A 27,560-nucleotide genomic window follows, 5' to 3' on the forward strand; every position below is an offset into this window, starting at 1 on the left:
GAGTGACTGCATTCCGTGTTCTAAAATGGTCACTATGACTGTCTTGGGATGAATGGTTTAGAAAAAGGTAAAGGTGGAAGTCAGGAGTCCAGTTAGGAGGCTGTGGTGGTGATGGTCCGGGGGAAAATGATGAGGGCTTGGACTACAGTGAATGTTGGAGAGGTAGTGAGAAAGGAGAGATTGGAAAGCATCTGGAAGGTAGAACTCTCAGGATTTGTGGATGTGTTCCTCCAACCCCTCCAGTGGGTTTCCTTCTCACTTACAGGAAAAGCCAAAAGCTGTAGCGTGGCCAATGAGGTCCCATGTGACCTGGTCCTCATCTTCTTTTCCCCTCACTCCCTCTCCTCTAGTCACACTGGCCTGCCTTTCTGTGAACAGATTAAGCACGATCTCACCTTTTGAATTTGATGTTCCCTCAGGTATCAGGAAAGCAGGTATCCATGTGGTTTTTTTCCCCCTCAGGGTTCTGCTGAAGTGTCACCTTATCAGAAAATCCTTTTTCTGGCCACCCTCTATAAATTAGCACCTAGCCTATCACTCCCTGTTCTTCTACCCTGCTTAATATCTCTTTATAGTACTTATCACCATCTGGCATTGTACACATAATGTACGTATGTGTATATATACACTAACATATAACATGTGTATGTATTTATTCCATGAGGACAGGTATTTGGTGTGTTTTGTTCACTATAAAACACAACCCCCAGAATAGTGCCTGGCACACAGTTGGCATTCAATAAATATTTGTTGAATTAATATTGATGAAATAGACAAAGAGAGGAGCGAAGAATGGCTCTGGGATTTGGAGCCTGAATAATGGTGCCACTTACTGAGGTAATATTGAGGGGGTTTTAAAATGAGGATTGGGATCCCCTCCTCCAAACCTCCTACCCTGAATTTCTTTGCGTATTGCGGATTGAGAGAAGTCCTTTCTCCCTCTTTGGCCAATGGAAGCCTGTGACAAGTCCAGACTCCTAGGGGTCTGAGCTCTCCTTTTCTTCCCATGGAGAGAGAGGGAAAAACTAGAGATAAACCAAACTGACTCTCAGTTCCTGAGACTGATGTGACATCGGTTTGATCTAAACCCCAAAACTGATGTTTGATTTGTTGTTGACTCTGTGTATGGTTTTGGACAAACAACTGGCCTCCCAGTTTAAGAGACAATCCCACAAAATGCTTTTTTTAGTGCAAAAAGAAAGAAAAAAAAAAAGAGCTACCATTTTCCTCATTCCTGCAGGTGCCCAACCAGGTTGACTTGTTGGAGTACATTTTCTACATTCTTAATAGATAGCTAGCAGGAAACGCCTTGTACAGTCCCAGCTAGAGGGGCGGAAAGTAACAAGGAGGTGGGGGTACAAATTCTCAGCTCCTGCTTCCGCAAGCACTAAGCTGCTCTGAAGTGAGCCAGGCAGCTCTGGCCATCTTTTCCCAGCCATAGAATCAGGTGATGGTCCAGAATTAAGAGGTAAGAGAATCTGGGGATTTTTTCTGGGGAGGAGGAAAGAAACTTAACTGGGAAGAAATGGGGTAGTCATCAAATACTTTGCTCAATGAGATATAATCTGGTCCCCTTGGGGATTTTGTTCCAAGTTATTGATTTGACGAACCAACCCCTCTGACTTCCCACCCCACCCCAGAGTGCTAGGTACCATTTTGGAGAAGTGCGGTAAGTCCGTCCATGCAGGCAGATTATGGTAGAGTTCTGGCCAAAATGCTGGTTTGGGATTCTGTGCTCACAGATCTTTTTTTTTTTTTCTTTCTTTCTTTCTTTCTTTCTTTCTTTCTTTCTTTCGTTCGTTCGTTCTTTTTTTTTTCAGAAGTGTGGGCAATATTTGAGGGAGCACTTTCTGTCTTTGTATCTTGTGAGATGGGAAAGTTGCAAACTGCCTGTTGTTTAGTACTGGTAAAACTTGACCTTGGGGTTTTGTCTACTACGAGAGGCTTTTGCTATAAGCCAGGCATTGATATGGGAACATCTTCTCTGGGAGACAGCCACCCTTTCTTTAGCCTCACTGACATCCCCTTCAATCCAACTGTGCAGCATCTCTTTCTCCTAAGCAAGACACACCCCAGCAATTAATTCATGAATGAAGAGACCTCTTATGGAGGGCTCATTTGAGGATGAAGCTTCTCATGTTTCTCCAGAGGTAGAGTGAGATGCAGTTCTTCATAGGACTATGCCAATGACAGTTCTCAGAATTTTAATATTCCTCAAATACAGTTTCTCTCCACTGTGGTCCAAGCGCAGCCCAGGGAATTGCTTGTGAGTTGATCCAGAGAAGTAGCCTATGGCTTTCCTTTTGATTGTGTGAGGTGTGGTTGGGGAGGAAAAGAAGGACATAGGTAGTACTTATTCAGTGAATACTGAATTTATTATTCAGGATGCCCAATTTCCCACGGACTAAGCTCTCCAAGGTGAAGGGGCTGAAACACCACCTCTGACTTTCTCCATCTCTAATATTTCCTGACTGTAGCCAGTTGGCCCGGGTCATCTGTGGATTCTACCCAAGGAGATTAAGCACGTGCTTCAGGGCCCTAATGTCCTTAGGGTCCTACCAGCTCCTTCCCATGTGGCTTCAAGGGGAGTTAGCAAAGAGAGATTGCAAGCTGTGTCAAGCCTGAACCTTGAGCAGTGGCCACTGGAAATTCTGAGAATGAGAGGGTGAATCCTCCAAAGGTCCTCACTGGCCCCTCCAGCAGCAGGCAGAGGCTTCAAGGAGAAGCCCCGAGGGAGCAGACGGAGTTGGGAGTTGCTGCCTGCGTTATCTGAAGGAAACCAGATGACTGGTTTAGGGTTCTGGCATGAGGCCCCCTAGGGATTAGGAGATAGATGGAAAGACTGAGGCCCATAGAGGAGAAGGTATTATTAAATCCAATGGATAGTCAATAAGGGATGGTGAAGGTAGGACAGACATTAACGCCAGAAAGACCTGGGTTGAAATCCCAGCTCTGCCACTCCCTAGTTGTGTAGCCTAGGCAGTCTATTTCACCTTCTTTAAGCCCCAGATTGCTCATCTGTAAAATGGGGATAACAATACCTAATTTGAGGATTATGGAGATTGGAGAAGATAGATGTGTAGTTTCTGGCACAGAGTAGGTGTTCTGTAAACTGTAGCTTTAAAAAAGTACTGCCTCCATGCTTCTCATTGCTTTATAATTCATAACACCTTGGTTTTTATTTCTATCCCTTCAAGTATCAGAATAGATCATGTACTTTTTTTTAAATAAAGGAATAATTTACCTACAGTGAAATGCATATGTCTTACGTGTAAAATTTGATGAGTTTTAACAAATTTATCCATTCATGTAGTAACCATCTCCCTCATCAAGATGCAGAACCTTTCCAACACCCCTGAGGGCTCCCTCATGCCCTTTCCTAGTCAATCGCTCAATCTCTACCCCACAGGCAACCACAGTTCTGAATTTCATCACTGCAGATTATTTGTGCTTGTTTCATGTATGTGAAATTGTACAATATGTGACCTTTAGTGTCTGGATTCTTTCACTCAACATGTTTTTGAGATTCATACATGCTGTTGTGTAGATTGGTAGTTTGTTTGTTCTTTGCTGAGTAACATTCCATTGTATAAATATGTCACAGCTAGTTTATATATTCTCCTGGTGATAAACATGTGGGTATTTTCCATTTTTGGTTACTATGAAGAAAGCTGCTGTGAACATTCATGTACATGTCTTTGTGTGGACATAGTTTTTGTTTCTCTTGGCTATGTGTACCTAGAAGTGAGATTGCTGGGTCACACGATAAGAATATGTTTAACTTTATAAGAATCTACCAGTTTTTCAAAGCGTTTGTTCGCATGTTTTTGGAAAGTAAGGGTGCAATGGATTCGTTTTTGAGCTAGTACCTGGTTATGCTTAGCATGACTGTCAACCAGGGGAAACACTGGTTACTTAACACCTACATTATGCTAGGTGCTAGGAATAAAGAAATGAATATGAAATTTTGTTCTCAAGGTCTCATAAACTAGAGAGAGAAAGAGACAGTCTATTAAACTCTAGTCATTTTCATTAAATTTACAAGAATGAATAGATCAAATCCATCTTTAGCCAGAGCACATGGCAAGTCAGATTCGTTGGTCAGAGGTAAAGAAGCATCCTGACAGGCTACTTCCCTAGTAAAGGAAGGCCACAGCATGTCTTGAAGGCCCACTGCATGCCAGGACCTGACCTGGATGCAAATAGACAGCCTCTGCCCACAAGGAACTCTCAGGGTAGGATATGATGATACCAATGATGGAACCTAAGTTTAGGGTAGTTCAATACACAGCTATTGAGCATCTACTCTATTCCAGGCCCTGTTCTAGATACAAAAGATGTGCTGGGGAACAGAGCTGACAACCTTACAACCTTTCAGGAGGTTTCCACCAATGGTGACAACATTGGTGTAAAAATGTTTTTTTGTACTTCTGCATTTTGTTCAGAATATATCTGTTGGAGGCCTTATAGATGGTGTTGTTTGTAATTGCTAGTTTCTAAGATGGAATGCGGGTAGGCGCAGGACACAGGCTTACATAGATTAAGGCATCAGGGGAGTAGGAGAATTTGATGTGTTTACTTTGTGTGCAAGTGGTCAAGATAGAAAGCAATGCCTACTATTGAAATTGTCAAGCACCCACTGGATTGCCTGGTCAAGCTTTCCATGGGAGCCCATGCCTACAGGCAGTTCTGGGCCAACCTTGGCTCATTCGTTTAGGAGAAAGGCGCTTCCCCAGGAGGCAAGTTACTCTGCTATTTGGCCTCAGTGTCCTCCCACCTCCCCATTTCCTGATGCTCTCTTTAGTCAGGTTGTCTGATCATTCTCATTTGTAAGAGAAGGCTCCTTCTCAGCACTTCATGGAGATTTGTTGTGTTGTCCCTTGAAGACTGATTAGACAAGGCTTCCCAACAGCATTGTCATTGACCTTTAGAAGCTATGTGGCTCCCTGAGGCCCCAGTGAGCATGTGTACTTGGTGGGAGCAAATCGCTTGCCCCCGAGGATACTGCTCACCCAAACCACAGCCAAGCCACTTGGTAAAATAGTGCCAGTGACATTTTGCCTTTGGTCCACAGCTATCACCTCTGTCACTCACTCACAATGGAAGAAATGAAGAAGACTGACATCCGGATGCCCAAAGGCAAGCAGAAGCCTATAAAGACAGAATGGAATTCCCGGTGTGTCCTTTTCACCTACTTCCAAGGGGACATCAGCAGTGTTGTGGATGAGCACTTCTCCAGAGCTCTGAGCAATATCAAGAGCCCCCAGGAACTGACCCCCTCGAGTCAGAGTGAAGGTGTGATGCTGAAGAACGGTGAGCATGTCGGGAGGGAGGAAGTTGGGATTCCCTATCAAGGCTGCCACGGACACACCAGTTCTTTGATGTACTTGACACACTTGAACACATATATGTTTGCTAAAGGCAAGTTGCTCTGACTAGTGAGAAGCCACACCCCTTCCTAGAAGTTTAACGTCAAAATGGGGCTGCCATCTACTGCTCCAACCTCACCTCCCCAGCACTGTCCTCCAGAAACCAGCTTCCTTCTGTCCTTCATGTTCGCTCTGATTTCTTTCTGGCCTTTGCACAAACTGTTCCTTTTCTGCAAAACTCTTCCTTCCCTTCTCCTAATTAACCCACATTCATCCTAAGATCACTTCTTTAGGGCAGCTGTCCCTGACCACCCACACCCCTAAGCATTCAAATATCCTATTACAGATTCTCCTGCCATTCTTTAAGCACTTGTCACAGTTGCAGTTTTCACACCTGTATAATTATTTGACTATTGCATACTCCTCCATTAAATGAAAGTTCTGTGAGGGCAGGGACCATTGCTGATTTTGCTCAATATCGTGTTTCCAGCATCTAGAAACAGTGACTGTGATATACGGGACAACCAACAAGGATTTGTTGAATGAGTAAATGAACATACAAATATGCAAATTTGTGAGCACTTTATCTAGGTACAAAGAACCTTGAAATTTCCATAAAATACTAAAACATAGATTAGAATCTTGCTGAATAAGCCATTAGAACAGAAGTATGTTGCGATAGTTTTTAAATGTTGATAATATTTGCATTTTATATAATTTATTTCTATAAATGGAGTGTTCCCAGTTGTAGACAGGTGGTTTTGAAAAGTTTTGAAATCAAAGCTAGCTGGGCGTGATGGTTCACACCTGTAATTCCAGCACTTTGGGAGGCCAAGGCAGGAGGATCACTTGAGGTCAGGAGTTTGAGACCAACCTGGCCAACATAGTGAGACCCTGTCTCTACAAAAAAATTTAAAGAAATTATTCAGGTGTGGTGGTTCATACCTGTATCTCCAGCTACTAAGAAGGGTGATGCAGGAGAATCACTTGAGCCTGGGAGGTTGAGGCTGCAGTGGGCCAGGATTGCACAACTGTACTCCAGCCTGAGTGACAAAGCAAGACCCTGTCTCAAAAGAAAAAAAAAAATTAAAGCTACTGGAAAAAAAAAAATGAAGTTTAATGTAAAAATGGGTGCTGTTTAATCAAATTAGTTCACTTATTTTATTATTTCCTCAGTCATGTTAAATGCTGGGTTTACTGCTCAGCACACAATGAAGCTCCAAGCTATTTACTGTTATCATTATCAGTGTTTTTCTTCTTGTTCTGTTTTTTAGAGACAGGTTCTCACTCTGTTGCCCAGGCTGGAATGTGGTGGCGCGATCACAACTCACTGCAGCCATGAATGCCTGGGCTCATGAAATTTTCCCGCCTTAGCCTTGCAAATAGCTAGAATTACAGGTATGCGCCACCACACCCAGCTAATTTTTTAAATTTTTTTTTGTAGAGACAGGATCTCGCTATGTTGCCCAGGCAGGTCTCAGATTCCTGACCTCGAGCAATCCTCCCACTTCAGCCTTCCAAAGTGCTGGTATTACAGGTGTGAACCACCGCACCCAGCTAGTATTATTATCACTATTATTATTACTATGGCCTGATGCGGCACTAACACCAATGCATCCATGAAAAGAAAACACATGTCCCATGTAGGTGCTCCCAGCCTCTTCTCAACTAATAGTGGATGGTTTGGTGAGCAAGGGCAGGGGCCAGAGGGAAGCAGATGAATAATCTTGCCACATCCCTTTCCCACCTTTCACAGGGCCAGGTGTGTCTATTTGGTAATTGTTAAGAAATAAACAGTCGTACATCTCAAAGCAGTTACTTGAAGAGAACTAAGTCAAAATGTGCACAACAAAATACCCAGGTTTGAAGGAAGCCTTAAACATCACACTAGCAGGGGCTGTAGTATGACTTTCATGGGCCCTGGACACTTTTGTCTTCATGGACCTCCTTCCTCCTCAAAAACATTAAAAGTTACATTTTATGACTGCATTGGTATAAAGATGAATATAATCCAAGCTGGGTTCGTGTTTTAAATATATTCAGTATCATTGTCATATTCATTTTTTCTTCCAATTTTAAAACATTTTTGTGGGCCCCTAAAACTATTAATGGGCCCTAGGCACTGTACCTCCTGTGCCTAATGGAGAAGTCACCTTTGCCAGCTGGATGCGACTCAAAATGGATCCCTTTACCTTTTTGAAAAGTGAGCAAATAGATCAGGGTCTGGTGGATTTCAAGATCTCTTTATTGGTGTTGCTGACTGCACATGTTGAATGACTTGCTCCCATTGGAAGACATACGTACCTCCAAGTGAGGGCCTTTGTGTAAAGTGGACAAGTGGGGCCTCTGCCTGTAGGCAAAGAGCTCCCCTGTTTCCAGATGCCATCATTCTGGCTTTGCTTTTTGGGACTGGAGAGGGAGTTGATGTGTACCTGATGTATTCATCTTTGCAGAATTTACTTCTCTCTTAGAAATTACTTTTGCAGTCAATCAATGCGGTTTTCTCACAGAATCTTGTGCGTTAAATAAACATGTGGAAGGGCAGGAGGTAGCAGCAGATACTAAAGGAAATGATGTGGACCTTGCTGTTAAAATGGGCAGGAGGGGGTGGGTGGGGAGTGAGGAGGTGATGTCTAAGAGTGTGCTGAATAATCACAACAGGAGCAAGAATGACCGTGGTCTTGACTCACACGGGGGATTGACATGTGGTAAGAGCTGAGAAATGTGGTGTGTGGGAATCAGAAGATCTAACTGGCTCCTTGAAAGTATCAAAATCCCAGGCAGTTAATACACAGGCAAGTATACTGACTGGCTATTTGACTCTGATTTATTTCTGAACACATTGGCTTGGATTCATTATAATCATTCCCTTGTAAGCACCACCAAGCCATGGTCTCACTTCCTCTATTCTACTTGCCTGGTAAAACCCAAGCTGGGATAAAACCAGCTCTTGGCCTATTGCACCATTTCTTTGCTTCATTTTGCAGCAAAACTCAAAAGTGGTATTTATGTGTACTCTGTCCTTTCCTCCCATGCTCTCTAGACTCCATTCCCCTCATGCTTTCAACCTCATCACTCCTTGAAATCGCTCTTATCAAGGTTACCCCGTGACCTCCACTTTCCAAATCCAGTGGTCCCTATCTGTCCTCATCTGATTTGACCTATCACAACATTTGCTGCAGAAGATTGCTCTCTCCTCGTGAAAATACCTACTTCGCTTACAGTCAGCCCATAACATTATGCTTTCTTGGTTTTCTTCCTGCCTCCCTGGTTACTATTTCTTCTCAGTCTCCTTTGCTATATGTCCTTCTCTCTCCAACTTCTAAACATTTCAGGGCCCCAGTACTCAGGTCCCAGACAACTCCTTTCTCTATCTATACTTATTCTCTTGGTCCTAAATGCCATCTATATGTTGATCAATTCCAAATGCATATCTGCAACCCAGAATGGATTTCAGACCTGCCTCTCTAACTGCCTACTTGATCTTCACTTAACATGTCTAATAGGAAACTCAAACAAAATAGCTTCCAAACTGAATAAACTCTTAATTTCCCCCTCAACCTGCTCTGCCCACAGTCTTTCCCATCTCAATAAATGGGAGCTCCATCCTTCCAATTCCTTGAAGTCATGCTTAACACCTCTCTGTCTCACACCCCACATCCAATCCTTTTGGAAATTGTGTAAGTTCTATCTTCAAAATATCCAAGATCTGACCGCGTCCCCTCACCTCCGCTATCACCTGGGTCCTAGAAGCTATCATCGCCCCCCACTGAATTGCTGCAGTCCCCTCCTAATTGGTCTCACTGCTTCTTCCTTTCCTCTCCTTCAGTCTATTCTTAGGAGGGCAGTCAGAATGGTAGCATTAAAATGAAAGTCACACCCTAGCACTCTTCTGTTTAAAACCCTCTGACAGCTTCCCATGTCACTTGGAATCATATCCAAAGTCTATAATGGGGCCCTGCTTCATCTGGGCCCCCGTTGTCTTTCTGATCTCATATCTTACCACTTTCTGCCTCACCCGCTCCAGTCGAGGCTCCTTGGTATTCATAAACTATGCCAGAGACAATCCTGCCTCAGGCCTGCCCTTTGCACATGGTCTCTCCTATCCCTGGAATGCTCTTTCCCCAGATACCTGCATGGCTTCACCTTTCTCCATTCAAGTCTCCACCTGGATGTCACCACTTCAAACAATCCTTGTCTGAGCAATCTATTTAAAAAATGAAAGCCCCCACCGTCTCATGTCTGTCTTCTTACCCTGCTTCATTTTTCTTCTTAGCATTTGTCACTTGACAAATGCTAAGAAGAAATATATATAAATACACATTATATGTTGTATTTCTTTTCTCGACTCCTCTCTCCCCTTACCCTCTGAGCTCCGTGGCAGTAGGGAGTCAATCTGTTAACTGCTGCTTTGTAAGTACCTAGTACAATGCCTGACACATGGAGGCACTCAATACATACGGCTTGAATGAATGAAATTATGATTTTGATCACAAGGTGTTGATCCTACAGATGGGAGTCACCGTAGAGAGGGGGTATGGTGTGGTATACAGCTTTAGAACCACTCAGCGTGGGCCCAAGCCAGCTCCATCACTTACTAACAGTGTGATCTCCAGACATATCACTTTACCTCTCTGTGCCTCAGTTTCCTCATCTCTAAAATGGAATATTATTGAATTATAGGACAGTGCTTGCAAGGATTCAAGGAGATAATGCATGTCAAGTGGCACATAGTAAGTGTAATGTAGTCCAAGGCTTGAGTTGAGTTTTTGAACAACTAAGATAGATATGAGGACCTGTGTTCAAAACACCAGGTTCACAGAGCAGCAGGCCTCTCCCATAAGCCTCCAGGTTTTCAGGGGGTTCTGTTGCATGGCTGCCGTAGAGTTTCCTGTGCCTTCTGACTTCACCTTGTATCCTTCTGTGAAGCCCCTGCCCGCTAAGGGAAGTTGGGCATGGCCCTGTTTCTTGCCCTAGCCAGCCTTCACAGGCCAGATAGAGAGGTGGCTTGCTTCTCCATCTTCCTTCTTGGTTGTTACATTTTCCCTATAAGAACCCCACAAATCCCTTGACTGTGGAGATGTTGTCTCCCTCACAGAGTGTGGTGTGGGCTAGGCAAATATTTGTCCACTGATTGAGCAAATGAAGGAAAAACTGCCTCCCTCAAAGCCTCTCTTATCACCACTAGGAGTCAAGTTTCTCATAAGCTCTGCTACCTCAGGGGAGGGCCCCATGAAAGGCTTCCAGTCCCACAGAGGTTCTCACTGGAGGTGTTATATGACATACATATGGCTTTGAAAATGGTGGGAAATCTTTCAAGTGGCCTTTCATTACTGACTGTTAGTATCCTCTCAACCCCTACAGGCCAGCACCAGGCCGTCCAGCCCAGCTAGGCCATTCCAAGGAGAACAGGCTCCCATTCATGGGCTCCCATGGCCAACTCGCCCACATTCTAAGGGCTGTCTCTTGAGCCAAATGTGCAAAGCCCAAACACAGAGACCCGTGTGGCTAGGAAATGCCGTCGAATTTCCTAGCTTCTCTTCGCCAATCAATGTTATGTTTTTGTTTACTTATGTATAATTTATACTGGCTGTACTTCAGAAAAGAAAACACAAATTGAAGGTATCTTTGAATTATCTCCCTATTAAAAGGACATTGGGAATTTTAGAATCAGTAACTAGAGAAGCTTCAGTAACTATAGTTTGTAGGGGGCATGGTCCTGGTACGTATGCTACCCTGTGTTCTTCCTGTCCTGTCCCCAGCCCCAGTCCTGAGGCCAGCCTCAGGCCTGGCAACATTGCTCCAGGGCTGCTGAGAGAAGGTGAGAGGGTATATACGTGGGCACTCAGAGGTCTTTTATAGCCAGTCTCAAAGGATCCAGCCTCCTTCTCTCTCCCCTCCCATCTGCTATAATCAGTGAGGGTAGGGAAGAAATGCTGGCTTAAAAAAAAAAAAAGTGTAAATATCTATGTGAGAAATAGTCATGCTAGTTGTTTATGGCCCTTGTGAATATTGACAGTTTCCTGTCTTCCATTCTCGTAAGGAAAAGGAATCTATCTGCACAAACATATATGGAGCTCCCAGCAAATACCAGACACCACACTAAAATTAGTGCATTTTACTTCAGTCCACAAAATCTACTGTGATTTATAAAGTGCAAAGACAAGCAAATTGAACCTATGGTGTTAGAACACAGGATATGGTTACCTTTTGGGGGTGTTGTGACTGAAAGGGGGTACAGTGTGCTTCTGGGGTGGTAGTCAGGTTCTGTTACTCTAGCTGGGTGCTCATTACCCAGTTTATGAAAATTCCCCCAGCTGCACACTTCCATTTGTGCATTTTTCTGCATGTTGGTTGTGCTTCACAAATCCGTTTTGCAATGGATATTATTATCCTTATTTTACAGAGCAGGAAACTGCAGCCCAGAGAAGGTAAGTGCCTAGAGATGGGTCACACAGCCAGTGAGTAATAAAGATTGAAACCCAAGTCCATCGATCTCCAGAGTCAGTCTCTTGACTACCCCATTTTCTTGCCTTTGTACACTCTGACAATGCCCCAGCAAGAGGATTTAATACCTATAAGGACTATCGCTAATAATGTGTATAATGGCTAACACTTTTTGAACACTGTCTGTTGCTAGGGTCTGTCACGTGGATTATCTCATTGAATCTTCACACCAACTCTACTGGTTAACTCTATGTCCATTTTCCTGATGAGGAAACTGAGGCTCAGACAGTCAAGTGACTTGCCCAAGATCTCACAGCTAATATGGGGAGTCTATAGTATTTGCCGGCAGATGGAATTGATTTCAGATCTTAGCCACTCAATATTTCAAATACTAGCTCATATTCTGTATTTGATCTCTATTTTCAGTTGGGAAAAGGAACCTGGATATTCATCCAAAGACTAGGCACCCCAGTGAGGCAGCTCTGAAAGAGGGGGAAGAACTGAGAGGCCCCCCTGGTGCCCTGGAACAGGACAATCTCCTTGAAGCTGTCCTTCCACCTCCGGTGTTATTTTGACCTCAGTTAATGCAAACAATATGCTTTTTGTACCTGGGGGTGAATGAATGAAGTGCAAGTGCCACCAGCAAAGAGAGCAGAGAGGGAAAGTCAATGTATACAGATCATGCAGGTCAAAGGTTGGACTTTCATAGTGCAAAATGTGCATGTGTTCAGAGGACTCTTGGTTTCAACTTCATCATAAGATGAGATTTGTAGCCCACGCGTGGTGGCTCACCCCTGTAATCCCAGCACTTTGGGAGGGCCAGGCATTCAAAACCAGCCTGGGCAACACAGAGAGACCCCGTCTCTACAAAAAAATTTAAAAATTGTATAGGTGTGGTGGCTCACACCTGTATTTCCAGCTACTCAGGAGGCTGAGGCCAAGGCAGGAGGATCGCTTGAGCCTGGGGAAACTGAGGCTGCAGTGAGCTATGATCTTGTCAGTACACTCCAGCCTGGGAGACAGTGAGACCCTGTCAAAAAAAAAACCCGCAGAATTTGCATTAAAAGATGCAGAAAGAGGGAGAAGAGAAGGAAGGAAAGAAGAAAGGATAGACAGAAGGAAATCAGGCAATCATGGATTAGTCATTCACAGCTGTGACTTGTGTTTTGGGCGCTTCATGGGTCAAGTGGTTTAAGTTTTTGCTTAAAACATAATTTTTACTATTTACAAACATAAAATATACAAAATATACTCATTTTTGGAAATTTAGAAAACATAGATAAGCATTCAGGAAACAAAAACCACATGTGCATCCATGTACGTGTACTAATTTTTACAACATGACATCATTTTGCACCTAATGGGTTGTAACTTGCTTTTTAAAAAAATTCAACAATGTCATATCCACTTCTCCATGCCATTAAATGTTCTACTACAACATCATTTTAATGGTTCAAGAGTATCGTTTTATAGATGTACCAAATTTATTAAAATTTTTGAATATTTAGGTTGTTGCTAATTTTTCGCTATATTATACAAATCACTTTGAACATCCTTGTAGGTTCATTTTTACATGCATCATTGACTATATCCTTAAAATAAATTGCTACAAGTGGAATGCTTGGGTCAAAGAGTATACAAAAATTTTAGAGTTTTGATATATACCGACAAATTTCCTCCTAGAAGTGTTATGCCAATCTGCCAGACCTCCAACCCAAGGAATATGTGAAAGTACCCAGCTCATTGCATTCTTTGCAATATTGGGGAGGCATAGTTGGTAGGAGCATGAGGTTTGGAATCAGACACCTCTACCATTTGCTAGCTGTGTGGCCTTAGACAAGTCACTTTAACCATTCTGGGTCTCGATTTTCTCATCTGGGTTGCTGTGGTGATCACGTGAGATCATGTATGCAGAGTGCTAAGTAAAGTGCCTGGCCCACAGTGCGTACTCAATAAACAAAAACTATTCTATATTTACAAATTGTTCCTGCCCATCTCTGATGTGTTATTCCCTGGGAATGGCCACAGACTGAGCAAAGACTTCTGAAATCCCTCTTTTATAACCAGTATCTGCTCCAGCCTCCAAACCGGCCCTGAAGTGCTGCTGCTGCCTCTGCTGCTGTTATGGGCCACTTGGCTCAGTCCTTTCTGCCCCTCCCTCCTCCAGCACTAGGTGACTGTTGGCAGGGAGGATTCTCAGGCCTCATACAATAATGACCGTCTTGCTTTTTTTCATGTTGATTATGCTGAGTGTTGCAAACCAGTAAAGAAACCCAGAGTGGGTTTCTAAACTGAAATGATTAATAATAACAGCAGCAACAGCTACCACTTATTGAGTGCCAAATGTGTACCAGGTACTGTGCTAAACCTTTTACGTGGATTGTCTCATTCAATCTCATAGCGGTCTCAGAGGTGGGAAGGGACTTGCTCAGTGTCACACAGCTAGGAAGTGGCAGATCTGGGATTGGATTCCAAGCCTCTCCGACTTCAAAGTCTGTGCTTTTAACCACTTTCATCCTGCTCTCTTCGATTTAGAAAGGTTCAGTGGGGAAGGGGGTGTGTGGGGGGGGGTGTGTGTGTGTGTGCATGTTTGTGTTTATGAGTGTGTACATGTTTGCAATTGTGCATATATATGTGTGTTTGTGTGTAAACATGCGTGTACACTCATTAGAATAATACTTTTTCAGGGCCACTATGTGCTAGGCACTGTGCAAGTTCTTGGGGACATAATGGTGAACAAAAGAGAAATGATCTCAGCTCTCGCCAAGCTTACTAAATGATAAAGAAGACCAATAGTGAATGAATGAATGTAAGAATTAAGAAATAAATAAATTACTATATTACTGCCATGAAGGAAATAGGGTGCAGTCACAGAAAGTAACAGGGTCACGAACTTTAGATTGGAGGTTGAGGGAAGGCCTTTCTGAAAGGGCGACATTTAAGTTTGTATGTTGAAAAACTAATCTGGAATAGGAAGCCAGGGCCTCCATGCAAGGACAAAGTGGAGGGAAGGTACTCTGGAATGGAGGCAAATTCATAAATGCCTGAAGATGTTTTCTAGAGTGTTCTGGAGATCCCAAAAGTGTATATGGGTGGAAATGTGTGGTGCCTCTGGGTATGCTTGGAAGGCAGGGGGAATGGCCTGCCAGTTTCACCCAAAAAGGGCAGTGTAGGAAATGGAGACCAGCTCTCTCTGGATAGGTCTTGTCTCAGGATCAACAGCATCAGTAATTCTAGAGGGATGAATGGGACTAAGAGGTAGGGTCTAGATGCCCAGGGTTGAAGTAAGTGGAGTGGAAGCCATTTGTATTCCTGCTGAAAGAAAAATCCTAGCCTGCCCCATGTATCCCTGCGTCAGGGTGTTGCTCAGCTGCTCTCCACTCATTCGTGTGGTCAGGGGTTTGCGAAGGCAGCAAATTCTGCCCTGGGGCTCCCTCTCTCACTTCTAGAGGTAACTAATAGGGAGCACATGGATTAAAAAAAGTCACCAGGGTCACTTCTAGTAGCAGCAGCAGCCTTGAGTCAGTGCACGTTTGTAGTTTAAGAGGACTTTACCCATCCACAGGGTAGGTGGGAGTGGCTGCTGGAGCAGTTGGCCCAAGAGGCCCGAGAAAGAGAGGCCCACTCAAATCCAGGGTCTCCACTCCGTGGGCCACTGACTTCCAAGCCTAATCTGGAATGATGGGTTTCCCCAGGCCACCCAAGGCCCTCTGATGGGTCACTGTGAACTTGGGGTTAAGACACCCGGTGCATGCCCACAAGCTCCCATCCAAACTGTGCTCTGGGGCACCCAGTGACCATATAGGACTTTGGACTGTGGCACACCAACCCACTTCCCTTAACATTTCAGAGAATTCTAGAAAGGAAGCAGTTAAGGGAAATAGTCAAAACATTCTGGGGCTCTGCTTTCCACATTTCAAGCATTCAGCCCCTAAGTCATATGTATGAGATCTGTAAGGCCTGTTCAGATGGAAACTACCTAGTTGTCAGGGGCTACGCTTTGTTTCTAATTTGTGCTTAGGACATGAAGTACCCTCATTCAATATGAAACACAGACTGTGATTACACCAAATTAGCTTAATCACTCTCTTTGTGCACTGAATTGCTTCTGGCCTGGAGATACCAATTTTCAGAAGTAGCATTCACCCTCACCAAAACAAATCTTAATATATTGTCTTGCCTTTGATTTCATAAGAAGGGCCAACCATCCCCCATCACTCACTGTGAATGGTGTGAGATGCTGGGGAGAATGTCTGTGCCGTGAGGACTTGGACTTCTGTTCCTATCCTTTGTGTTACACTGAGTGATGGCACTCCAGTAACACTGTGCAGGCCTCTCAGAATTTTTTATCTTGTACACAATCCAGTCAAACTAAACATTCAAGAGAGCTAGGAGAGGTTTGTATGGGAAATAGGACCAGTGTCCCAGACAGCCTCTCCAGCTGGCCAATCTTCCTTTGTCTCCATACCCACCCTCTCTCCATTATCTTGGATAGATGATAGGCTCCAGGGTTTAAGAACTGTCTGGAAGAGCTCTTTCCCTCCTCCCTTCTTGCCTGAGTAGGTGTTGAGAATGGGGAAAACATTTGTCTTTGTCCTGAGCTATCCTGGACATTTGAGATCTCAGATTCGGCGGCTATCATAGGCACAATAAGAATAGTGTGTATGGAACCAAAGGACACTCCATCCCTCTTAACCAATCCACATGAACTTTGCAAGAAGAAACTAAGTCACCTCTTGACCCTCAGAATTCTGCTTTTGCAAAATGGGGTCCAAGCAACTACTTCCCTCTCCATTACTTATCGCTCCAGCTCACTTCCCTACTTGGCTAATCTGTTTTTGCTACCTTGGCTCAGTCTCTTAACATCCCTGTGCCTCATATTACTCTGGAAAATGTGGTTTTAACTCCTAGAGTTGTGTGAGTGACCAGCACAGTTCTGTGGAGTCCCCCTATTTAGTGTATTTAAAACACCAGCTATAAAATAAAGCTAGATGATAGCAGCAACCAAACACAAATCAAGCACGTTTACTTCTAGAAAAGTATCCTTAAGGAGCGAATTGGATCCGGGAGCAAAGGTATCTATACAAAGATGCTCATTGTAATGCTGTTAACATAATAGAAAACAATGGAAATAACCAAGCAGTGCACAAATATGACATTTGTTAGTTATATTACTGCTTTACCATGGACTACTTACTGTACAGCACTTTAAAAAGCTGGGGTTTGGCCCTTCTTCCTTCCTTCCTTCCTTCCTTCCTTCCTTCCTTCCTTCCTTCCTTCTTTCCCTCCCTCCCTTCTTTCTCTTTCTTTCTTTTCTTTCTTTCTCTCTGTCTCTTCCTTTCTTTCCTTTCTTTCCCTTCTTTCCCTTCTTTTCTTTCTTTCTTTCTTTCTTTCTTTCTTTCTTTCTTTCTTTCTTTCTTTCTTTCTTTCTTTCTTTCTCTCTCTCTCTCTCTCTTTCTTTCTCTCTTTTTCTTTTTTTCTTTCTTACTGAGTCTCACTCTGTTGCCCAGACTGGAGTACAGTGGTGCAATCTCGGCTCACTGCAGCATCTGCCTCCTGGGCACAAGCAACTCTCCTGCCTTAGTCTCCCAAGTAGCTGGGACTACAGGTGTGCACTACCACACCCAGCTAAGTTTTGTATTTTTAGTAGAGTTGTAGTTTCACCATATTGGCCAGGCTGGTCTTGAACTCCTGGCTTCAAGTGATCCGCCCACCTCAGCCTCCCAAAGAGCTGGGATTACAGGCATGAGCCACAATGCCTGGCCTATTCATTTCTATAGGAGGCTTTTCATGATATTTTAATGAAACAAAAATGGCTTGAATAACAATATATGTTGAGAAAACAATGCATACATGAATAGAAACCAGTCCTAGAAACAGTACACCTACAGAGGACAATGGCTGTTTCTGGATATTATCATTAGGATGATTTTATTTTAGCTTTTCTTATTTCCTTCAAGTTAAAAATAAATAGAGTATTTATTTTAAAAAATCTACATCCATTTTGAAAACAATAAACACCTAACATGTCTTCTAAATCTTTCCTTCTCAGATGACAGCATGTCTCCAAATCAGTGGCGTTACTCTTCTCCGTGGACAAAGCCACAGCCAGAAGTACCTGTCACAAACCGTGCCGCCAACTGCAACTTGCATGTGCCTAGTCCCATGGCTGTGAATCAGTTCTCACCATCCCTGGCTAGGAGGGCCTCTGTTCGGCCTGGGGAGCTGTGGCATTTCTCCTCCCTGGCCGGCACCAGCTCCTTAGAGCCTGGCTACTCTCATGCTTTCCCTGCTCGGCACCTGGTTCCAGAGCCCCAGCCTGATGGGAAACGTGAGCCTCTCCTAAGTCTCCTCCAGCAAGACAGATGCCTAGCCCGTCCTCAGGAACCTGCCGCCAGGGAGAATGGCAACCCTGGCCAGGCAGCTGGAAGCACAGGGTTGCTCTTCAACATGCCTCCCGGCCCAGTTCACTGTAAGGAAATGCCTACAGATACTTGGAGGGGTGCCCCTGATTGGTTGTGGTTGAGAGTGAGTTGGCATGAGATCAGGTGCCAAGACTAATTGCTGCCACTCTGGACATAGGGCTGCTGAGGGATGGAATGTTCTGCTTAAATGTTCCATATATCTTCACTAGGCTTCATTGACATTCACAGTTTAATAGCTAAAGGGTTACATAGATAGCTAGCCAGATGGACTTGGCCCGAAGTACTCACCCTAGCCCGTCAACTTGGCCTTACCTTAGAAAAATGATGGGCTGCTGTCTAATACCGTAGGGTCCTATGTTTACCTCATTGGGAGCAATTAAATAAGCCATTTGCAAAACAGAACTCTGTGACGTACCTTGTAGCCTCCAAACAGGTTGGCAACTTGCAGTGATGTCAGGCTCCAGGCAAACAACAAGGGCAAGCTATACCAACCATCTGCTGCACACATTAAAATTCAAAGCGACTGTAGAGGCAGCCTCATTGCTGCTTGGAGACCTAACAGTGGCTGGCTGTCCTCGGCTTGCTCCTGCACTCTGGGATCCTCCTGCTTGGTATCCCTTGAGTTCCTACTCCCTGACCACCACCCCTCCCCTGAACTAAAAACACCCTTAAGGCTCACTCACTTTTTCATTCACTCATTCACCCAGCAAATATTTAATTAGCGCCTACCAGATGCAAAATATCCATCAGAAAACAAGGCTCCCTTCTTTGTAAAAGAACGGGGAAGAATTGGCATTAATTATACTTCCACCAAAAAATCAACCTACTCTGTTGCAAGATTTGCCTTTCATATGAAACACTTATAAATATATATATTTTATAGTTTCATGGAACCAAGTCTGCAACCTCTGTCATTCTGTACTTTGGACGAATTTTCTTTTGCAGCTTCCTTGTCCATACATAGTGTGGTTCTAGTGTTCCATGCCTGAAAGAAATTACTAGAAGCTGTCTTTACACTGAACTAAGCATATAGTAAACAAAGGGCCTGTTCAGCATAGCCTACCTAAGTCAGGCACTGTGTTCTATTCTAATGTGGCAAACAAATTTCCCATTAAAATACCACTCTGTCATTTCCAGAATTTGATTAGGAATGTACTTAAGGAGTAAATCATAGAAGTGTCATGCTTGGGAAACCTGTGAAATTTCCTACCCCTCTACTCTTTTTCAAAAGTCCTTTCCTATTGGATTCACAGGGAAAATTAGGCCAACTGTGCTTGTGTATATGCTGTGCATACACACAGCAGAGCCCTGTTTCAACAGTTGGTTAGAACACAGATGGCTGAAATCATCACCTTCCAAACATAGCAACTCTTTACAGTTCAAATCCGATTCAGCAAATATTTAGTGAGCATCTACTGTAAGCCAGGCACATCATGGTGAAACTATAATGCAGGCAATTGTCCTATTCCTGAAATCTCAAGACACATTCACCAACAAATGGTTATCACCAAAGTCTTCATGCTCTACTCATGTTGACATCAGTTGTATTAATTGGTGACTGGCAGTCCAGGATCTGTTGAGGAAGTCAGTGACCCTTAATCAGGAACACTGCCTTGGAAGATGGTGGACCTTAAAAACAGAAGCTTCTCTGTTTTTGTAGCATCTGATAAGAGAGAATATGCCAGATATTCATAAACTTAGGACCAGGCAATGTGAGGCCCCTGGGATGCTACTGGGCACTTTCTAACCTAGTCCTAGAAATTTCAGTTCCAATAATGTTTTTTTCTTCTTTTCTAGATAAGAAACTGTATATGTCTCGTGGATCTGCCAGTACCAGCCTTCCAAATGAAAGTAGGTATCTGGTCCAGCCTTTGATGGTGTGTGTCTGTATCCTGAGAACGAACTTGAGGAATAAGGCTTCTGTCTACTACTGGAGACACTGATAGTGTAAAACCCAGAGTCTTCGGTAATGGACGGGAGCCTTATTTCTATCACTCAGTGTTTTCATAGATAGAATTTGTTTCATTTTAGCCTCAAAAAAGAGTGTATGCGCTTCTTATCTTGTAAAATTTTATTTTGCTATAGAAGTAACTGCCCTTAGTTTCTTTTTTCTTTTCTTTCTTTCTTTCTTCTTTTTTTTTTTTTTAACCTGAGCTGGACTTAACTGAAGTAGCCAAGGTGACTCAGAAAAATTAAGAAATTCATGAGGATGAGGATTTGCTTGCTGTGTCCCAGATGTTCAGTTGTCAGCCTAGTACACAGGGCCATCCCAGGACTCTGCAGTCAGGGAAAATGTCAACTGAGGCGTGAGGGCAGGACTCTGAGCTCCACACTCAATTTGAAAGTGGTGTCAGTAGGAACTTACAAAAGAGGACAATCTGGGTGGAATGACATGAGGATCTTCATGACCTGGGTTCAGGGTTCAAATGTCAGCTTTATTATTTACTTGCTTCAGGAACCTGGTCACGTGTCTTAACCGCTTCATGCCTCAGTTGCTTCATTTGTCAAATAAGCATAAAATAGTGCCCACCTCATAGGGTGAGGTGTGAGGAGTAAATGAAATAATGTATACCAATGCTTAGAATAATGGCTGGCACATTATTCTAAGCATTGGCATACATTAAACCATCAAGAAGTCTTTTTTGGAGGGCATCCTGTGTGCCCCAAGCTGTGCTCTGTGTGCTGTGTTTAAGAGAGGACTCAAGCTGGATGTGGTGCCTCACATATGTAATCCCAGCACTTTGTGAGGCCAAGACGGGAGGACCACTTGAGCCCAGGAGTTAGAGACCAGCCTGGGCAACATAGCAAGACCCCCATCTCCATAAAATATAAAAATAGAGAGGATCCAAAGGAAAAGCCACTACCACAACCCCTGATCTCAGGCATTTGACAGTCTGGTGTGAAGTAGGGGTGAGGGCAATCTATAGACCCCACTAGAATGTCAACCCCATAAGGACAGAGACTTTGAGAGGTATACCACTGTATCCCTAGCACCTGGCACAGACGTATACAAATTTGTTGAATAAATGAATGAGTGAATGCTGGAAACAATAAAAGAGCATTTAACAAGGAAACAGTAAGAAAATGTAGTAATGCAGTAAAAATTATTCCAATGTAGTAAAAATTATTCTGTTTGATGCCCTTGTGTAAGAGACAAACAAACAAAACAAAAACCAACCCTGGTGATTCATTGGCCATGCCTCCGTGAGGAGATTCATTTAGAGCTGGTTCAAAAGCCTTAGCATGGCCAAGGCAGACATCACGTAAGTCCCTGCCCAAGGAAATGAGCTCTGCTGGCCTCCTAACTTATGAAAGGCAAGGATTGTGGTGTTTCTTGAGTACTTGTTAATAGTTTCTACATTTATTTATTGTGAGTCTCAGAATTACTGATAACTTGATGCTTAAAATTGTTCATAGACTAAAACTAACAGCAACAACAACATGTACTGGGTGTTGACCATGAGCCACATACCACATACTCCATCTTGCTTAGTCCCCACCATGACCTTGTGAGGTGTATATGAATATGTCCTAGGTGCTTTACTCAACTGATATTCAGCAAATAGTGATTGAATGAATGAATATCCCCATTTTATAGATGAGGAAACTGGATCTCAAAAAGGTGAAAGGACTTACCTTAAGTCACAGCAGCAAGTGGCAGATGCAGTATTATCTCTTTGCTCTCACAGTGTCATAAAATTATCAAAAACAATTCCAAGTTAAATGAAGTGTACAACAGTGAAAATTAGTCACTGGTGAGATTATTTTACCACAAATGAGTTCACTGTCTATCTGGGGCAAGGGTACTATCCTAAAATAAAGGAAGGGGGATGCAGAAGGCTCAGAAAGCAAGCAAAAGAGCAAAGAAAAATATGCCTTAGGGAAAGGGGGTAGGGGACGATCTTCTCTTGCAGAGAGTAGTTGAGGAAAGGTGGCTATGCCAACAGGCCCAAGTCCGTCCTTCTACCACTGTGGCCCCGGGCAGAGGGAGGTAGCATGGAGCTGAGAGGAAGAGAAGGGACTTCCTAGGGCTCCAAGTAAAAGGACAATGGAACCCAGCAAAGCCCATGCTCTTAAGCATGACACCAGTCTTCCAATCTTGCCTGATGGTACGAACAACCTGGGGAGCTTGTTCATTGCCCAGATCCTGCTCCCTCACTTCCTGGGGGAGTAGATTTGGCATGAGACTCAGTTGGCTCTTCATGTTTTATTCTTTTTTTTTTTTTTTTTTTTGAGACAGAGTTTTGCTTTTATGGCCCAGGCTGGAGTGCAATGGTTCAATTTCGGCTCACTGCAACCTCTGCCTCCCAGGTTCAAGCAATTCTCCTGCCTCAGTCTCCCAAGTATCTGGGATTACAGGCTCCTGCCACCATGCCTGGCTAATTTTTTGTATTTTTAGTAGAAACGGGGTTTCACCATGTTGGTCAGGCTGGTCTTGAACTCCTGAACTCAGGTGATCTGCCCAACTTGGCCTCCCAAAGTGCTGGGATTACAGGCATGAGCCACCTCACCTAGCCTCATGTCTTATTCTTTATATAATTTATATTAACCTCATTTCGAAGTGAACTACATGAACCTTTCAGTGGAGATTTAGGTTGTTCTGAAAGATTTCCTATGTGAGGCTCCAGAAAAATATTTGTCAAGGAAGGGAGGCAGAGTCTCCTCCTGCCCCTCCAACATGGCCCTAGTCCCCTCATGTGGGCTGTCATGCATCTATGAAGCAAGTGCATATGGAGCAGAAGAGTCATCAGAGCCTGAAGGGTAGTCAGAGAGACCTTGGAGAAAGACATTCTGGAGGCGAGTCTCACAAATGTTGGTCAAAAGTTTTAGTGAATTTGATTTTATCTTTTGGTCAGTAGAAATAGATGCTGGTTATGTATTGCTTCAATGGCTACAAATCATAACAACAGTTGATATTGCTGATTGCCAGACACAGGACTATAATATACATTGGAGATATAACAGTGAATAAAATTGTCTTGGTCCCTGCCCTCATAGAGTTAATAGTTTCGTGGGGAAGACATGCCCACCCCCAAAGGGAAAATACAAAATATTTGCAAGTTATGATAAGTGGAGTGAGGAAAACACATGAAGTGTTGAAATAGGGGGAAATGGGGGCCAACTTTAGATAAAGTGTTCAAGGGAGGCCTTTCTGAGGAAGTGACGTATGATCAGGGACCTGAATGAAGTGAGAGAGCCAGCTCTGGGAAGAATTAGGGTGGAGATAGAGGGAGGTGGAGGAAACTGTCCCTGCAAAAGCCCGAGATGTGTGTGAAGAATGGAAAAAAGAAAAGACCAGGGTGACAGGAGTGGAGTGAGAAAAGAGAGAGTGTGGTATGAGACAAAGCTGGAGAGGTAGGCAGGGGCCAGGTGGTGCAGGGGCCTTATGGGTAACATTGGGAATTGAGATTTCATATTCTAAGTGACTTTGTGAGCCATGGAAGGATTTTACGTGTGATCTAATTTGCATCTGATAAGATCACAAAAGCTGTTCTGTAGAGGACACATTGGAGAAAGGGAAGAATGAAAACAAAGAGGCAAGAAGCATGAGAGGATGATAGCCTGGATTAGGTGGCAACAGCAGAGATAGGGGTATTTGAGATCTATTTGGGAAGGTTAGCTCTTAGGACTTGGTAATGGATTAAATAGGAATGGCAAAGAAAGGGGGAAGAATCCAGGTTATCTCCTAGGATTCCTGTTTGAGCAAATGGATAGGAGAACACAACTGTTTTGACCATGTCAAGTCTGAGGTGCCTGTAAGACATCCAAGTGGATATACCTTTTAAACAGTTGTATATGTAAGTGAAGAAAGTCTGGGTAAACATTTGGGATGTATATTAGTCCTGTGCATAAGTGGTATTTAAGGCCATTGGATGTGATCACCTAGGCAGAGGATGTAGACATACAAGAGAGGAGAGCCACAGAAAGAGGCCTGGAGGGTGCCAATATTTAGAGACTGGGGACATGAGGAACCATTGTAGGAGACTAAAAAGATGTAGCCAATGTGATAAGAGAAGAACCAGGGCAGTGTGGTATATAACAGAAGCTAAAAGAGGAGAATGTTTCAAAACAGAAGGAGTGATCAACTGTGTTAAAGGCTGTGGAAAGATCAAATAAAAGAAGGTCAAATAAGGAGAAATTCCCATTGGATGTGGCATCAGAGATTTTTGTAGCCTTGTTAAGAGCAGTTTTCATTATGTGATGTAGACAGAAGCCAGATTGAAGTGGGTTGAAGAGTGAACCGGAGATGAGAAAGTGGAAATAGTAAATTCAAGGAGCTTCTTAGAGAAATTTAACATTGAAATGATAAAGAGAGAAAAGGTATTAGCTAAAGAGGCTAATGGGGTTTGAGAAGGTCTTTTTTTAAAAAGGCAAATATTAGAGCCTCTTTGCATGATAATGGGAATGATCCAATATAGGAGGATGAAGATAACTTGAGGGGTGAAATCATTGAGAAGACAGAAGGGACATGTAGAAGCATTGACCTTTCATAAGAACAGGGACTGTTCTGTCATTGAAAGTATACAAAAGAAAGCTAATAAGGACACAGACAAAAACTGATTTTCAGGCTTGCTTGTGAGGACACTAAAAAGTACTAATCTAATGATTTCTATTTTCTCAATCAACTGTGGAGCAAGACAGCAAGAGTGTGGGATATTTAAAGAGAGTGAGAAAGTTTGAAAAAGTGTTCTTGGGCATTGGGAAAGCAAGCCTGATAGTAAACAAACATAAGTAGGATTTCTGGGTGGTGATCTGAAGTCCAAGCTCATGAATTTGAAGTGTGAACTCTCAGCTGGGTTGTGCAATTTTCATCAGTGATGTTAGGTTAGTGTAATGTACAGAGAAGGCAAATGGGGACGCTCATCTAGGGGTGAGGTTGTGGCAAGAGAGCATGAAGGATAGAGAATAAGGAAAAGGAGTCGAGGGTGTTTGCAAGTTAGTGATTATAACAACAGAACGTGGTGTCTAAGCTGCACAGAGAAGGAAATGGAGGCAGATGGACATTGACAGGATGTCAATGGAAATGGAGGTTGATGGACTGGAGGTTATGTGAAAACACGGTGATAAGACTACTTAAGCCAGTGACATGGGAGGTGGCTAGAGAGTGGATGTTTGAAATTGAGATCACAAGGGTCCCCTGTGTGAATGATAAGAAAGTCTAGGGTGTGACCATGGGAATGGGTGGTTGAGGTAGAGTGAAGCACAAGGTTATTAGAAATGAAGAGAGTGACAAAAATCATGGCAGCGAAGCAAAATAAGAACCAATAGCTACTGGCAACACAGGTTCTGCTTTTATCTTCATTCACAGATGGGAAAGTTAAGGCTTAAGAGGTTAAGTGACTCGTCCAAAGTCAAAGTGAGTGCCAGAGTCAGTTTTCAGTGACTTCAATTTCCTTAGTCTTACCCACCAAGCTAAGGTGCAGTTTGACCATGCAATAATTTGACTCTACCACATATAGACACATTGCCTTTTTAACAAAATAATAGTAAACATTTATTGAGCATTTGTGTGCCGGTCACTGTTCTAACCCCTTTATATGTATTTAACTCACTTAATCCTCACTAGAATCTTAGGAGGTAGCTTTTATTAATATCCCCATTTGACATGAGTAAAGTGGAGGACAGATAGGCTAGGTAACTTGCCCAAGGTCACACAGATAGGCAGTGGTAAGCCGGGACTCAAACCTGGGTTCACAAGACCCCAGAGTCAGCTCATGCTTATTCTGTTTTTCAGGAAGCCAGTCTCCAGAGATAAGAAAATATCTGTTCTTTTATTGAACTTCAGTTTGAAGAGAATTCTTTTTTCCAACGTGCTTATGATTTTCTACTATGAATCTACAGGGTCTAGAGACATCACTGTCTTTTTCTTGGTTTTCTTTTCTCTTTCTAGGTGTTGAATCAGGAGCAAGTATATGCCCTTCCTAAAATTGTGCACATCTCTTCCTTGGCACCTATGCCCTATGGCAAGGCTTTTCAAACTTAAGTGAATTCTCAGCATATATAAATGATTAAGGGCGCTGTTCTGAAATGGGAGCATAGAGGCCCACCTGCTTGTTCTTCTCACTCCTCACTGCACCCATGACCCTATTACTTAGAAATCAGACTCCTCTCATGCTCCCCCAGCAGGGTCCTTCTAATCAAGACTGATCACAAAATATCCTATGGGGTCGTCCCACTTTTCCAACTGAATGGAGATCACAGGAACAGCCTGAAGCTTTCCAGCCTGAGCCAGAGCCAGACTGTGACCAACTTCACTCTTGCCTCTACCAAAAGCAAAATGAAAATAGGGTGGGAAAGACCCAATGAGAATAGGTTGAGGCTGTGGGTTTCCTACATTTTCAGTCTGAAAAGAAGCTGAAAAGTCTCAGTCTGGTCCTGATGAATTACATACTTTCACTTGAAAACTTTGGTTTCTCAGTCCTAACAAAGTGACCCCCAAATGCAATTGTTGAGAAATCTGAGAACTTACTTATTGGGAATTGAGTAAACTGCTCATCACAAGTTGGGCCTGTGGCTGGAACAGAACTTATTCTGCATCCAGAGCATTTTTTGGATGCAGTTCCATGAGTTTCTGCCTTCCCTTCCTCTGAGGTTGAGGACTCTGGTATCTGACATCCCACAGGTGTTCATCTGCACCCTGGAGGAGACTCACAGCCTTCCATAGGGGCCTAACTGGCTTTCATTAACCATGTAACTTCTCCTTTAGCTCTTTCAGAGTTAGAGACACCTGGGAAATACTCGCTTACACCACCAAACCACTGGGGCCACCCACATCGATACCTGCAGCATCTTTAGTCAAGTTGGAGGAGAAAGACAACACTTGGTCTAAGACACGGCAGCAGGACATCCCTGCAGATTGTTCCAGATAAAAATGAAAGCTGCTCAAACCCACTTGCCTCCCCAATCTGTTAAACAGCTTCGTGTTTAGTATGAGCTCAGTACTTGCCCTGTGAAAATCCCAGAAGCCCCCGCTATCAATGTTCCCCAGCCACACCCTGCTTGCTCCTGTGTAACAGCTCAGCTGATGAATAATAATAAAACTGTACTTTTTTGGATGGTGCTATTCTGGGTTCTAATTTCTTTCACATCCGTCATTTCATTCAAATTTTCCAGCAACCCTAATATTGGTATTATTATCTTCATTTAATATACGTGGACACTGAGGCTTAGAGAAGCTAAATGACCTGCCTAAGATCACATGGCCAGTAGCAGAGCCAACACTGAAATCCAGGCCTCTGAACTCAGTGCTCTTTTCTCACCACTGCAATATTTAATATCAGGATATTAAGTTAATATCAGGATGGCTCTTAGATATTTT

General features: G+C 43.3%; 1 protein-coding gene across 1 annotated transcript; it reads left to right on the forward strand.

Moving 5' to 3' along the window:
• The first annotated feature begins 1,386 nt into the window (after positions 1-1,386).
• Positions 1,387-27,303, forward strand: VGLL1 (vestigial like family member 1). Its single transcript, XM_015444337.4, has 5 exons — positions 1,387-1,468; positions 5,075-5,313; positions 17,869-18,288; positions 20,039-20,092; positions 26,949-27,303. Exons 2-5 carry the CDS (start codon positions 5,100-5,102, stop codon positions 27,035-27,037), a joined length of 777 nt encoding a protein of 258 aa, XP_015299823.1. The 5' UTR covers positions 1,387-1,468; positions 5,075-5,099; the 3' UTR covers positions 27,038-27,303.
• Positions 27,304-27,560: the final 257 nt, after the last annotated feature.

The sequence above is a fragment of the Macaca fascicularis genome, chromosome X, assembly GCF_037993035.2.
Source record: "Macaca fascicularis isolate 582-1 chromosome X, T2T-MFA8v1.1".
NCBI lineage: Eukaryota > Metazoa > Chordata > Mammalia > Primates > Cercopithecidae > Macaca > Macaca fascicularis.

What these genes read in the sequence shown, in the direction of transcription:
- VGLL1 (XM_015444337.4), top strand. Translation starts at nt 5,100, where the DNA reads ATGGAAGAAATGAAGAAGACTGACATCCGGATGCCCAAAGGCAAGCAG. An exon ending in GCCTCCCGGCCCAGTTCACT is followed by an intron (nt 18,289 to 20,038) that starts GTAAGGAAATGC and finishes CTTCTTTTCTAG; the next exon opens with ATAAGAAACTGTATATGTCT. An exon ending in TACCAGCCTTCCAAATGAAA is followed by an intron (nt 20,093 to 26,948) that starts GTAGGTATCTGG and finishes CTTCTCCTTTAG; the next exon opens with CTCTTTCAGAGTTAGAGACA.